The sequence below is a fragment of the Mus musculus genome, chromosome 3 (genome assembly GCF_000001635.26).
Source record: "Mus musculus strain C57BL/6J chromosome 3, GRCm38.p6 C57BL/6J".
In the NCBI taxonomy this organism is placed as follows: Eukaryota; Metazoa; Chordata; class Mammalia; order Rodentia; family Muridae; genus Mus; species Mus musculus.
In genome coordinates, this window is record NC_000069.6 from 86,132,041 (window position 1) to 86,144,679 (window position 12,639).

General features: G+C 44.5%; 1 protein-coding gene and 2 non-coding genes across 3 annotated transcripts; all 3 read right to left on the reverse strand.

The window, feature by feature from the left end:
* Positions 1-5,899: 5,899 nt before the first annotated feature.
* Positions 5,900-10,628, reverse strand: Rps3a1 (ribosomal protein S3A1). Its single transcript, NM_016959.4, has 6 exons — positions 10,468-10,628; positions 9,658-9,761; positions 9,199-9,386; positions 7,000-7,208; positions 6,443-6,552; positions 5,900-6,070 (listed from the first exon to the last, which is right to left on the reverse strand). Exons 1-6 carry the CDS (start codon positions 10,527-10,529, stop codon positions 5,949-5,951), a joined length of 795 nt encoding a protein of 264 aa, NP_058655.3. The 5' UTR covers positions 10,530-10,628; the 3' UTR covers positions 5,900-5,948.
* Positions 6,751-6,818, reverse strand: Snord73a (small nucleolar RNA, C/D box U73A). The gene has a single exon (NR_004417.1). It is a non-coding gene; the product is annotated as a small nucleolar RNA, C/D box U73A (small nucleolar RNA).
* Snord73b (U73B small nuclear RNA) lies at positions 8,577-8,647 on the reverse strand. Its single transcript, NR_004418.2, has one exon. It is a non-coding gene; the product is annotated as a small nucleolar RNA, C/D box U73B (small nuclear RNA).
* Positions 10,629-12,639: the final 2,011 nt, after the last annotated feature.

Sequence of the window (12,639 nt, forward strand, 5' to 3'; positions counted from 1 at the left end):
ATTTATTCAGCTTTCACCTTCCATACTGCTGTTCATCATCAAAGGCAGGCAGGCAGGAACTCAAGCAGGTCAGGAGGCAGGAGCTGATGCAGAGGCCATGGAGGGATGTTACTTACTGGCTTCCTTCCAAGACTACCAGCCCAGGGATGGCACCACCCACAATGGGCCCTCCCCCTCTTGATCACCAATTGAGAAAATGCCCTACAGCTAGATCTCTTGGAGGCACTTCCCCAACTGAAGCTATTTTCTCTTCGATAACTCCAGCCTGTGTCAAGTTGACACACAAAACTTGCCAGTACAAGTCATGACTTGAAGATTCCTGCAGCCTACCATGCTGTTTGCCACGCATAGCTGAAAACCAGAGTCATCATTTCTCAAAGGATTCGTTGCATTTAACCCTCCAGTTCAGCATCACAAAGACAGTACTGCTTTCTCTGTGGATGTATGGAAATGTTGACAGGATTTTTAAATCCTGGTTGTATGCAGAGCAAATGTGCTGGTAGAAAGACTCTGAAATCCCAGTACTCAGAAGACAGAGACCAAATGACAGGTCAGGAGTCTGAGGTTAGCCTGGTCAATATAGTGAGTTCCCGGCCAGCCTGAGCTACATAACTAGACCCTATCTCAAAAAGAAAAAAAAAAGAAAAAGAAAAACTTGAAAGCTGGGTGGCACATTCCTTTATCCCAGCACTCGGGAGGCAGAGGCAGATCTCTGAGTTTAAGACAGTCTGGTTTACATAGTTTTTATTTCTAGTGAAACCCAGAGTTATATAGTGAGACCATGTCTCAAAAATTTAAGTCAAACAAACAAAAATAAAGTGTTGATCCTCTACAAATGTGAACCTCAAGTGGTCTGACCTGTTATTGGTTGTTCCTACTGGATGGGGTAGATCATGCTCTAGGGGATGGACATAGAAGATTTTGAGAACCAGGTAAGGAAATTTATGGAAACTGACTACCTCAGGGAGGAGATTCAGGGCTATCTTCTCCAGCACAGTGCAGAGCAGAGCCCTGCACGTAAGAATCACTGTTGTCAGACCACTGACGATGCTGATCCTGACCTCTGAAATGCTGGAAAGCATGATCGGATCCAGCCCCATGACTCCTAGAAGTGGTACCCAGGCCCCAGGCCGGAACACCAGGGAAGCCAAGAAACTGGTAGCACCAATGGCCTTTCTGGTTGTACCAGCTAAGAGTCATACTTTACATAAAACACATGGCTAGCAAATAAATAATTCTATGAAATGACACCACATACAGTCAATATATGAGATATTTGTCTTCAGAGTCCCTTCACACTTCACAGAGTCCCACTCAGTCACTACGAACCTTTCAACTTTTCCACCACAACCACTATTCTGGTTTCCACTACTTGATTAACCACTAAATTCATAAAAGCATATAGTATTTTCTGCCTTCTTTTGCTTAATTTTCCATGCTGAATCAATTCTTTTACTACCATTGAAACATACAGATACATTTCTTTACCCAATCTATTAGGCTTCTAGTACAATGAATAAATTGGTCCCAACCTTGATTCACTGTTGCTGTTGCTGTGACGGGACTCCATGACCAAGACAACTTACAAAAGGGAGCAAGCATTTAATGGGGGCTCGCGGTTTAGAGTGACAGACAATGGCAGTGGCTGAAGAGCTGAGTTTTGGGGTTTTTTGTTTTTGTTTTTATTTTTTGAGACAGGGTTTCTCTGTATAGACCTGGCTGTCCTGGAACTCACTCTGTAGACCAGCCTGGCCTTGAACTCAGAAATCAGCCTGCCTCTGCCTCCCGAGTGCTGGGATTAAAGGCGTGCGCCACCACGCCCGGCTGAAGAGCTGAGTTTTACATCCTGATCTGCAAACTACAGAGAGACACACCAAGCTTCACCTGAACTTTTGAAACCTCAAAGCCCAGTGGCACACCTCCAAAAAGGCTATACCTGGTAATTCCAAAACAGTCCCACTAACTGGAGACTAATAATTCAAACATAAGCACTTAAAAAGGACCATTCTGGTCCAAACCAACTTTCAAAACTAGTTTTTGTTGTGTGAACATGATGTCTCATCTCTTTTAGACAATATCTAGGAATAAGATCAAATCAAAGTAGTGGTATGCATTTGAACCTGAGATGAGAGGCCCAGTACCGGAAACCAATCTAAGCAATATAAATGTAGTGAAACTTACTTAAAAAATAATTAGGTCAGGTATTAGACACACCTTTAGTCTCACCACTACAGGTCTACATATCAAATTCCAGGATCTCTCAAAAATAAAACTCAGGGCCAGGTGCATGCTTTTTTCTCTTTTAATTTTTACTTAACCAGTTTATTGGGGTTACAAGAGTGTGGGTTAAGGAGTAGGCATGAAGCTGGGCAGTGGTGGCTCACACCTTTAATCCCAGCACTTGGGAGGCAGAGGCAGGCGGATTTCTGAATTTAAGGCCAGTCTGGTCTACAGAGTGAGTTCCAGGACAGCCAGGGCTACACAGAGAAACCCTGTCTCGAAAAACCAAAAAACAAACAAAAAGGAGTAGTCGTGATTTCAAGGCAGGTGCATCATTGAAAAGTCTACCTCAACACTGAAGTATAGATGATCACTTATAAAAGCTCTAATCTTGGCATTTCCACAGAATTCTCAGGCAACATAACAAGTGAGAGTCTCATATATGCCTAAGAGTCTCATTCCTCCAGTAATCCTTACTGTTTATACAACCTCAGGGAGCAAGGGCCCTTGTGAACCTTTTAAGTTTCAGGGACTTCCTGATATTTGGAGGTTGTTTACTTCTTAAAACATGGGTGCAAGCTTTCAATCTCACTCTGCTTGGGAGGCAGAAACCTGGTACATATTGGGACCCTGGTACCTTCTTTTGCATCTTGGCTGTCATGTAGTAAGCAACATCTACTGCCACCCCTAATTTAATGTTATACTTTGGTCACCCAGGCAAAGGCAGTGCTGCTAAGCAACCTCTATCACCATAACAGAAAGCTAACCAAGATTCATGCTGAAATATTTACTTTTTAAAGTGTGTGAATTACTTTGCCTCCATGTTATTTGTGTACCACACGCATGCTTGTTCCCCACGGACTTTGGACCTGCTGAACCAGTTACAGAGAATTGTGAACCACCATGTGGGTGGTAGCAATTGATCGCAGGTTCTCTGGAAGAGCAGTCAGTCAATCAACCACTGAGCTCTCTCTAGCCCACAAATACTTTTTGATATGCTTTTGAATCAAAGTAAAGTGCCTGTAATTGGTGCTTCATGTTTACACATGTGGGTTACTGTCATTTCACTAACAAAGACACGAGGCTATGGAATCAAAATACAAGGACTTTACCACTCAAAGTAATGGCTGTGATACCAAGGGAGACATTACCTCATCCTTCAGGATTACACTGGATATGTGTAAGTATAACATGGCACATGCAAAGAGCAGCCACAAGGTTTTATTTTTGGTATACTGTACATAGAACATGTATGTAGACACACAGGGTTTGTAGAAGGTTGCCTAAGCCACTTCTGTTTGACACACTTGGGCAACCTTGATTTTCGATGCTACCCTAAAAGGCTACTGTTAAACTAACCAACAGAGGGTAGAATTCGATTCATTCAGACATTTCATTAGTTACCATCAGCAAGCCTTCTCACCAGCACAGCTAAAGCCAACCTGCAGCACCGATCTCAGGTCCACACACTATATAGAGCCTTTGGGTAGGGCTCTTTGGTCAAACGGGTCTTTGGTCATAGATATGCTCTCTGGTTTCTAGTGCAGTCACAAGGTAAATGGGGCTCCTCTGCCACTCTTGCTATGATGCATCCACCACCATACACCCAAAGCAATAGGATCCAGTTGGTCAAATATGAACTCAAATAAGCCACTTCTCTTCCCATCAACAAAGTAGCACTGGTTTCAGTTATAAAAAGCTGACATACCACTTTATGCAAAACCAGGGAGCCAAGTCTACTTCTCCATCCCTTTTTACTTCCAAGTCTCAGGCACAATGACTCAAAGTGCGTCAGACCAATGGACTACTGTTCTCTTTATCAATACCTCACAGGTGGCAGTGTGACAGATAAGTCTCAGGAGATTCCCACTCTTGTCAGACAAGGCATCTGTCATTGCAGTAAAAACTTTAGACATGAAGTCCCAGCACCGCTTGGGCCTGCCCTCTACTCCTGTGACTAACAGAAGTCTCATTCAAATGTTTAAAGGATGGTGGCACTTAGCTGTAATCTCAGCAATTCCTAGAAGTTTAAGAGCCCAGCCTGGGCTCCAAGGTAAACCTGTTTTGTGGAACCGCTCTTCCAGAGCACCCATGCTTAGTTCCCAGCACCTACACGGCCGCTCAGTTATCTGAACTTGAGTTCCAGAGGACACGCCTCTTCTGTCTCTGCAGGCACATGATACATTGAGACACACACATATACATAAAAATATTTCTTAAAACTTCTGGATATAAAGTACATGTAAATATTAATGAACTCAAAGAACTTCCTGAGAAGTGACTCCCAGAGACAAGCTTCAGATAACCAAGTAACTGCTGCCATCAACCTAGTAATGGTCACTAAATACTTAAAGCACTGGAGCCAAATGAAGACCAAAAGGCTGAGCAGTGTTGACAGCATTGCAGGTGATCCATTCCCCACATTATTCTGTTACAATGGCCCATCCTTTATGAGAATAGTCTCCCTAGGACTTACTCCCCCTCCTCAAGTTAGTCTACCCTCAGTCCACGCTAAAGAAACAAATGAAAGGTTTAAGTTTTGTCTTTATTTCAAAAATCTGCTTTTCTATGATAGACTAAGGTAAAATAATTTCAAAGACCTTTGGAGGCACTTCTAACAGATTTTCAGGGTGGCCTATAGGTAGGCTACCCTAAATACCTACTCAAAGATATAGCAGACTAAGTAATTTCAATCTTACAAATATCCAGCCTCATGGTAGTAAGGGGAAGACCAACTTTCACACAAATTCAATTCCTAGTAATGACCCAACTTTACACCAACTGACTCCTATTCACCCAGGAAGGATGCTGGTTATCTGACTCAAGCCCACAAATGAAATCAGCTATTACATCAACAGGCTCGCCTGAGATACATCTATCAACTAATACTTCACAGCTAGAAAAGTAGTTGTGATAGTATTTGCTTGCTACCATGTCTAAGGCACCTATTTTGTTAATACTTTAAACAAGACTATTTGCCTAGAGGATTATTAAAATTTTACCCTGTGAATGTATAGGCTAAAACTGGGGGGGGGGGGGAACTGCTTAATGAAAATTAAGAAACTGAGTTATCTATTGGAAAAATCTAGGGATCTCCATAAATATGAACTTTCTGGAGTGGCATGCACACGTTTACACACACACACACACACAGGCTCAGCGGCAAAGCACTTACCTAGCACATGTACACATTTACACACGCTCTCTCTCACACACACACACACTCACACACACGCTCAGTGGCAAAGCACTTACCTAGCACATGTAAGGCCCGAGATCTGGATGATCCCTGGGCTTCATAAAATCTTATGATTTTCAGTTTTCAGTCTTCTGGTTCACCAAGTATATATAGTCTAACCCAGTGGTCCTAACCACCCTAATGCTGTGACCCTTTTTGCCATGATAAAACCATCTTTGTTGCTGCTACTTTATAACTAACTCTGCTACTGAGCAGTGTGGTTATTTAAAGGGAGAAAAGAACTTTGGGAGTATGCTGGTTTCTATTTTCAGGGTGTTGTGGCACACGCCTTAAAACCAGATATATGCAAATCTGTTGGAGGCCAGACAGAGCCCCACCCTGTCTCATTACTAACCTGGCTTCTAACTTAATGGATAAAACCCACTAAAATCAACACCTGATTCACCAGGCTCTCGTGTTTCAAATCAATGGACAGAAGCAAACGATCACAAATAGGACTTTTTATTTGTCACTATTAAAAATCTGGATTTTACACTGATTCTTGGACTGGCGGTTCATATCCGTCAGCTCGCTCAACCTTAGCACCCGTCTCGTCTCCAGCTGCTTTGCCAGAGCTGCCGCCTTCCCCATGCAGCTCCATGAGCTTGCCCACTGAAAGGAAAAGGAAGAGGATCCTGTTAGAAACAAGTATCAGAACCTAAACTACAGCCCGAAGGAAGCGACCGTTACTTTGCCCTGAAAACCTTCATGCAGAGGCTGGCTCAGTGGTGAAGAGGTGGCACTTGTCCTTGCAGAGCACCCAGCACCCACAGGTGGCTCGTAACCATCTGCAGCCGCAGCCCCTCAACACCAACGTCTCCAGGAACGTGTGTACACACACACACACACACACACACACACACACACACACAGAGGCAAATCACTCATACACATACACCCATCAAGAATGTTAACCAGTCATTTCTAAAACCACGTACTTGGTTCCACAAACTTCTATCTCATGAAACATGATTTCCCACTTACATTCAAACTTGGGTTTCTTCAGCATTTTTACTTTTCTAACAAAGACGTCATGGAGAGGATAAATGGACTGGCAAGCCTTTTCTATGTCTTTCCCAATGCTGTCTGGAATCCTGCAAGAACAATAAACTTTTTTTAAAAGACACGCAAACAAAAAACCCACCAAAGTCTCTCATACAAGAAGCAATTTTCTTTAAATGGCAAAAAAACAATCTTAGTATCTAAATTTAACACCTAGCAACAAAATCAACGTTTAAGTCTTCCTTATGCTTTTTTGTCTAACACGCTTAACCACCTGTATACTGCATGGGAACATCAGAAAAATGTAATGTTATCAGTGGCCATCAACTGGGACCGAAACAGTTTCTCATCACATGTTCCCATGCATTATTAAAGTTGTTATTCATTGTGTATTAAGTCTAATTTTCACTGTCCACTGTAAGATAACTTCAATGTTAGAAGTGCTTAAGCTGAGGTCCAACTCCACCTCTTCTTTAACAGAAGGATGATTTAACAGGCATTCTGAACATTTTTAGAGGAGAGAAAAGAAACGCACTTACAGTTTATTAACTACTTCCTTCAAGTCATTAGTCTGCACCTCTCGGGTCATGATTTCCATCATCTTCTTCCGGATCTGGCGGACTTGCTGGTGCTGCGCATAGGATGTCTTTCTTATCTGGTTGTTGCGTTTCTTAGTGAAGCCAACACAGAAAAGTCGGAGCAAATACCCATCGGTCGTCTTGACATCAACGTGAGCTTCGATCATGGTCTAGTGAGAAAAGGATACTGTCAGCTCATAATGGTTTTGGGGTTTGCTGTTTTCTGAGACAGGTTCTCACAGCATAGCCCTGGTTAGCCTTGAACTCAGAGATTCCCCTCCCTTTTATGTTTTTCACGGCCTAAATCATTTTAAGTGCTAATGTAAAACCTTGGAAATGTCAAGCCCACGTGACAAATATACCGTTTATGGCACTTCCTTAAAGTGAAATTAAAATGATACCCCAAAATCATTGTTGCCCTCCCTTTAAAACAATCAACTGGACCCATACCCTTTACATTTATGTCAACATCCCTCAAACATAAAAGCTTTGTAAGTTAAATTCTAAGATAGTATAGACAGAATGAAACTGAATATTATCTTTTAAAAAGGAAAAATAGCCGGGTGTGGTGGCGCACACCTTTAATCCCAGCACTTAGGAAGCAGAGGCAGGCGGATTTCTGAGTTCGAGGCTAGCCTGGTCTACAAAGTGAGTTCCAGGACAACCAGGGATACACACAGAAACCCGGTCTCAAAAAAAAAAAAAAAAAAAAAAAAAAAAATCACAAAAGGAAGAAAAGAAAGATCCTGTTAGAAAGGAAAAATAGGTTGTGTGTGGCGGCTTTAGTTTCAGTACTCCAAGCAGGACACACAAAAATGTTGGATCTTTTAGGAATTTGAGCCCAAAAAAACCAAACACACAATAAGCTGTACATGACAGATGTCTGCAATCCTTGCACTCAGTATACAAAGGTCTACATAGCAAGTACCAGATCACAACAGGTTGGAGACCCTTTTTATTTTAAAAAATTTATTTTATGTGAGTACACTGTAGCTGTCTTTAGATAAACCATAAGAGGGCATGAGATCCCATTACAGATGGTTTTGAGCCACCATGTGGTTCCTGGAAATTGAACTCAGGACCTCTGGAAAAGCAGTCAGTGCTTTTAACTGCTGAGCCATCCCTCCAGACCTGAAGATCCTTTCTTGAAAGAGGGCAGTGGAGAAGTTCTGCTGTAAAACTGTATTTTCTAAATGCCTTTTTATTCCTAAGTTACACAAAGAACTTAAAAACATAATTCCAAAGCTAAGATCCAAAGCTAAACAAAATCTGTAATTAGACCATACTACCATCTTTTAGAGGACCATTTTTGTGGCAAAGCGATCTGATTTCTTTGAATTTTACAAATATTAAGTTCTCAAATATACCCAATATTTGCCGTGAGCGGTGGTACATGCCTTCAATCCTATCACTCAAGAATTTGAGACCAGCAGAACTGCCCGGAAACAAAATCCTGGCATCCACTTCACTGCAAAGGAGTATATACATCAGTATGTACTAAATAGCCTATTATTTCCAAAATTACATAAAGTATAAGGGAATGTCAGCAATAAATGTTACGGTAATCAGTAGGCTTCATTTGGGACCGAAACATCTTGTCATCACTCATTCCCATATACAATGTCAATATCAGGATACATCTGAACAGCTTTCCCTTGAATCAGCCTTCTTTGCTGGTCACCATGCTAAGCCCATTTCCCTACATGTCATTTCATCTTCACAACCCCAGGGGCTGATGTTGAAGAAATTAAGCTATCAAAGCTTGTTACTACTTTCAAGGACAGAAGGGGACCGAATCTGACTCTAGCCACACTCCACTGTCAGACAACTGAGTCAGCTAGATAGAGCACCTTTTCTCTATCAACTCTAACGATGTTAACCCTAGAACAGTCCCCAAACTGGCAAAGCTGCCCAACTCACCTAATGTGGCCGTAACAAGCAATACCAAGTTAAAGGATGCAGCTCAATGTTAGGACTGATGTCCCAGCATGTGGAAAGCCCTGGATTCTACCTCCAGCACTCAAGAATTAACAGTGATACTCAAATGAAATGAAACCAACTTCTCCATTCCATGTTTTGATACTACCTACCAACCAACACACCCATGACACATCTGCACACCCACACCACAGCACTCACACTCGCAGCTTTTGGTCTCACCTGCCACTTCTTGACCATGGAGCACATTTTGTCCCGGGTAAGATCCATACCATGGAAGTTAGTCAGACAGTTTTTGCCCTGAACGTCCTCAGTGATTAGCTTGAATTTTCTAAACGCAACTTCATCATTCTGTAGATCAGCAAGGCTCACTTCAAACACACGACCCTTGAGGCCATCAGAGGCAATTTCTAAAAAAGAACCACAAACCCTGTTAACTTGTTAACCAAACCCACCTTCACACCAGTGGCTTACTGCCAACACCTAAACGTTCTCTTGGACAGCTGTACAAACACTTCATTGCTGCCACATCTGTACTAAGACCAAGCACTCCCAATGCCAGGCCCTCCAACCACTGGGCTGACATTTCAATCCAGCGCCCCATCAGAGTTGACCAAGGCGCCGGTTAATATGCACATGCCACAGCTTAGGAACAAAGCAAAAGGGGCCCACAGTACTCACTGGTTCCTTGAGTCCTCGTGACTAGTGTCTTCCCGATGTTCCTAATATTGAACATGGCTGGAGCTTTCACATCGTACCAGTCTTTCTTAGAAAATGGATCGACCCTGGATGGGAGAAAAATAACCTCAAGTTTCTCTGTAAATTGTAACAACACTCCCGACCACTTTTAAACGCTTCTTATCCTTCAGACTTCTGTTAACAGTTTCCCAGGCACGATCTTGCAATCGGCCTGCACTTAACACGACGGACGTCCTCCCCGTGGGGTGAACGTCTGCGAGGCCGGCTGGTCTGCCAGTGCACAAAGCAGTAAGTTCGAAGCCATGCCTTCCCCACTCCTCCATCACACAGGCAGTACTATATACACACTGCCCTGGAACCTCAGGGACCTGTGACAGTGACTGGTCCGCAACAGCACAAACTGCTGCTAAACAAGTGTCCCGGGTCTCCAGGTCGGTCCCACGAGAGCCCAGCACACAAGTTGACATGGGGTCCCGACATGGACAGCCAGAGTGACTGACGTAGAGCGGTGTTAAAAAGTGCCACGGACTTCCAGCAACCCAGGAGCCCACAGTTCGCGCGCGACACGCGAGCGACTGCTAGAGACGCAGGGCGGAGATCACACGCGGCGCGCGACACCCGGCCGGGTGGCGGAGAGGCGGCCGCCCGGGACGCACCCGCCAGCCGCGCAGCGCAGCACCGCCGCGCAATCCACCCCGCATCCTCACCATCCGCCCCACGCCGCACCCCAGAACCCGCCCACCAACTCCTGCGGAGCCCAACGGCCGGGGACCCGCGCGATCCGCCACTCACACTTTCTTCTTAGCTCCCTTCTTGCCACCTTTCGTCAGGCGCTTGTTCTTGCCGACCGCCATGGTGCCGACCGGAGAGCCAAAAGGGCGGAAGTACAACTCGCGCGAGAACTTAACGCGAGCCGGGCGGGGAGCGCCGTCTACGTGACCCTTGCTCTTTCGCCCTTCCGGCTTTAAGAATCTCGCGACACTAGCTGGCGGCTCGTTTCCCGCCGTGCTGCGACAGCGCCCTCGTGTGTCGGGAGGTCGCGCAGCGGGCCGCGGGCTGGCTAGGCTGTGCATGGGAGCCTGCAGATTGTCAGAGATGCTCAACCCACTTCAGGTTTCTTGTGGTTTCCGTTGCCCCGAGGGTGGGAACTCTCTGTTTCTAATTTTGAGAGTACGTTTCTTCCCTAGACCATGGGCTTTGAATCAGAGATAGCAAATCCATGTTCAAATGGTGATTCCAACAGTACTTAGCCTTCTGACCTCTTTAGCCATCAGTTCCCTCGGGTGTAAAACGGGAATATTCATGTGATCTATTTCAAAACATTAGTGTAATTCAATAAGCATGACTTCGGGCACGCTGTTCACGTGCTGACTACTCTTGGGCTTGGCTGTGTTGTGAACTTTCATGAAAAAAGAGGCTTAGCCGTGTGTGCAATCCCAGAGCTCTGGAGGCAGGAGGACAGCAAGTTGGAGGAGAGCCTGGAGTATATGGTGAGTACTAGCCTGAACTACCTAGCAAGACAGACTGGGAAGGGGAGAGGAGAGAATATATATATACACACACACACATATATACATATGTAACTCTTACACATTTGTAATCACATTTTTTTTTTGTATGACTATGTGTGTGGTCCTGTGCCTCACAGGTCTCTGTGTGGAGGTCAGAGACCTATTCTCAAGAGTTGGTTCTCTTCTTCCACTATGTGGGTATAAGGCTCAGGGAGAGGCTGCCATCCTGCGCACACTGGCCCGCAGCGCTGCCATACAATGTGCCCTGCCTCCTCACTGCCTGAGAGGTCTCTGCAGGTGCCTTTACCAGCTGAGCCATCTCGACAGCCCTGGGTTTTTGGTTGGTTGGTTTTGTTTTTTCTGGGATAGGAGGAGTGTTTGGGTTTTTAGTGGAGTGGGGACTAGAGTGGTGTCCTGGAAAAGCCTCAGCATGCCTGAGACAACGGATTCCATCTCTAGCACCCCAAAAAGGCACAGTCGTGATCAATTGTTGTACCTAACTGCCCACCAATTTTCTTAATGCAAACCACCCCTTCCCCACTTTTAAAAGTGATGTCTTTATTTTTATTTTATATGGTTTGCCTGCATGTTTGTCTGTGTGAAAGTCCCAGATCCCCTGGAACTGGAGTTACAGACAGTTGTGAGCTATCATGTGGGTCCTGGGAATTGAACCTGGGTCCTCTAGAAGAGCAGTCACTACTACTCTTAACCACTAAGCCATTTCTCTACCTCTATCTCCACCCCTCCACATCCCCAAACCCCCACCATAAAAAATGGCTTCCCCATTCTTATGTTAGTATTTTTCAAAACAAGATTCCTCCTGTGTTGTTCGGGCTGACCTCAAATTCACCTTCCTCAAGCCTCCGCCTCCTGGGTGCCGGCATTGCTGACATGCTCTGCCACATCTAGTTCAGAAGATCACAGCCTGGTGACATGTCACCAGCTACCTCAAGGGCAGAACTCTAACATCCTCTCTAGCCAAGGCCAAAAACAAAAAAAATGGTGACCAAATCAGAACCAACTCCCTCTTCACCAGGCTCCCAAGAAGTTTTTAAATGCTTTTTTTCCCCTTCAGATATAAAGATTGATTAGGGTTCAGAAACAAATTGAAAACTTTCTTTAACAAAATTGACTCTGATTTGAGAGGAGGGCTACCGTCATGTTACCCTATATTTGGGAAATGACAGAAATGCCTATTATAAAGATAACATGTACCCAGCTGTCTGAGGCTAAAACAAGAACAGCAAAACCTGTTTAGTTGAAAGGAACTTGTGGAGCCAGGGGTGATGGCACACCCCTGTAATCCTAGCATTCAGAAGGCCAAGACAAGAGTCTCTGAGGGTAGCCTGGGCTACACAGTGAGGCCTTTCTCTGAAGACCTAGGACTGGAAATGTTGCTCTGTGACAGTGTATATTGGTGTGACCAAGGTAACTTGGTTCATCGTCCTTGACC

Coding starts and splice junctions, on each gene's coding strand:
- Rps3a1 (NM_016959.4), bottom strand. CDS start 10,529: ATGGCGGTCGGCAAGAACAAGCGCCTGACGAAAGGTGGCAAGAAGGGA. Junction 9,387..9,657: donor CACGAGGACTCAAGGAACCA/GTGAGTACTGTG, acceptor GTTCTTTTTTAG/AAATTGCCTCTGATGGCCTC. Junction 6,553..6,999: donor AAGGAAGTAGTTAATAAACT/GTAAGTGCGTTT, acceptor TTGTTCTTGCAG/GATTCCAGACAGCATTGGGA.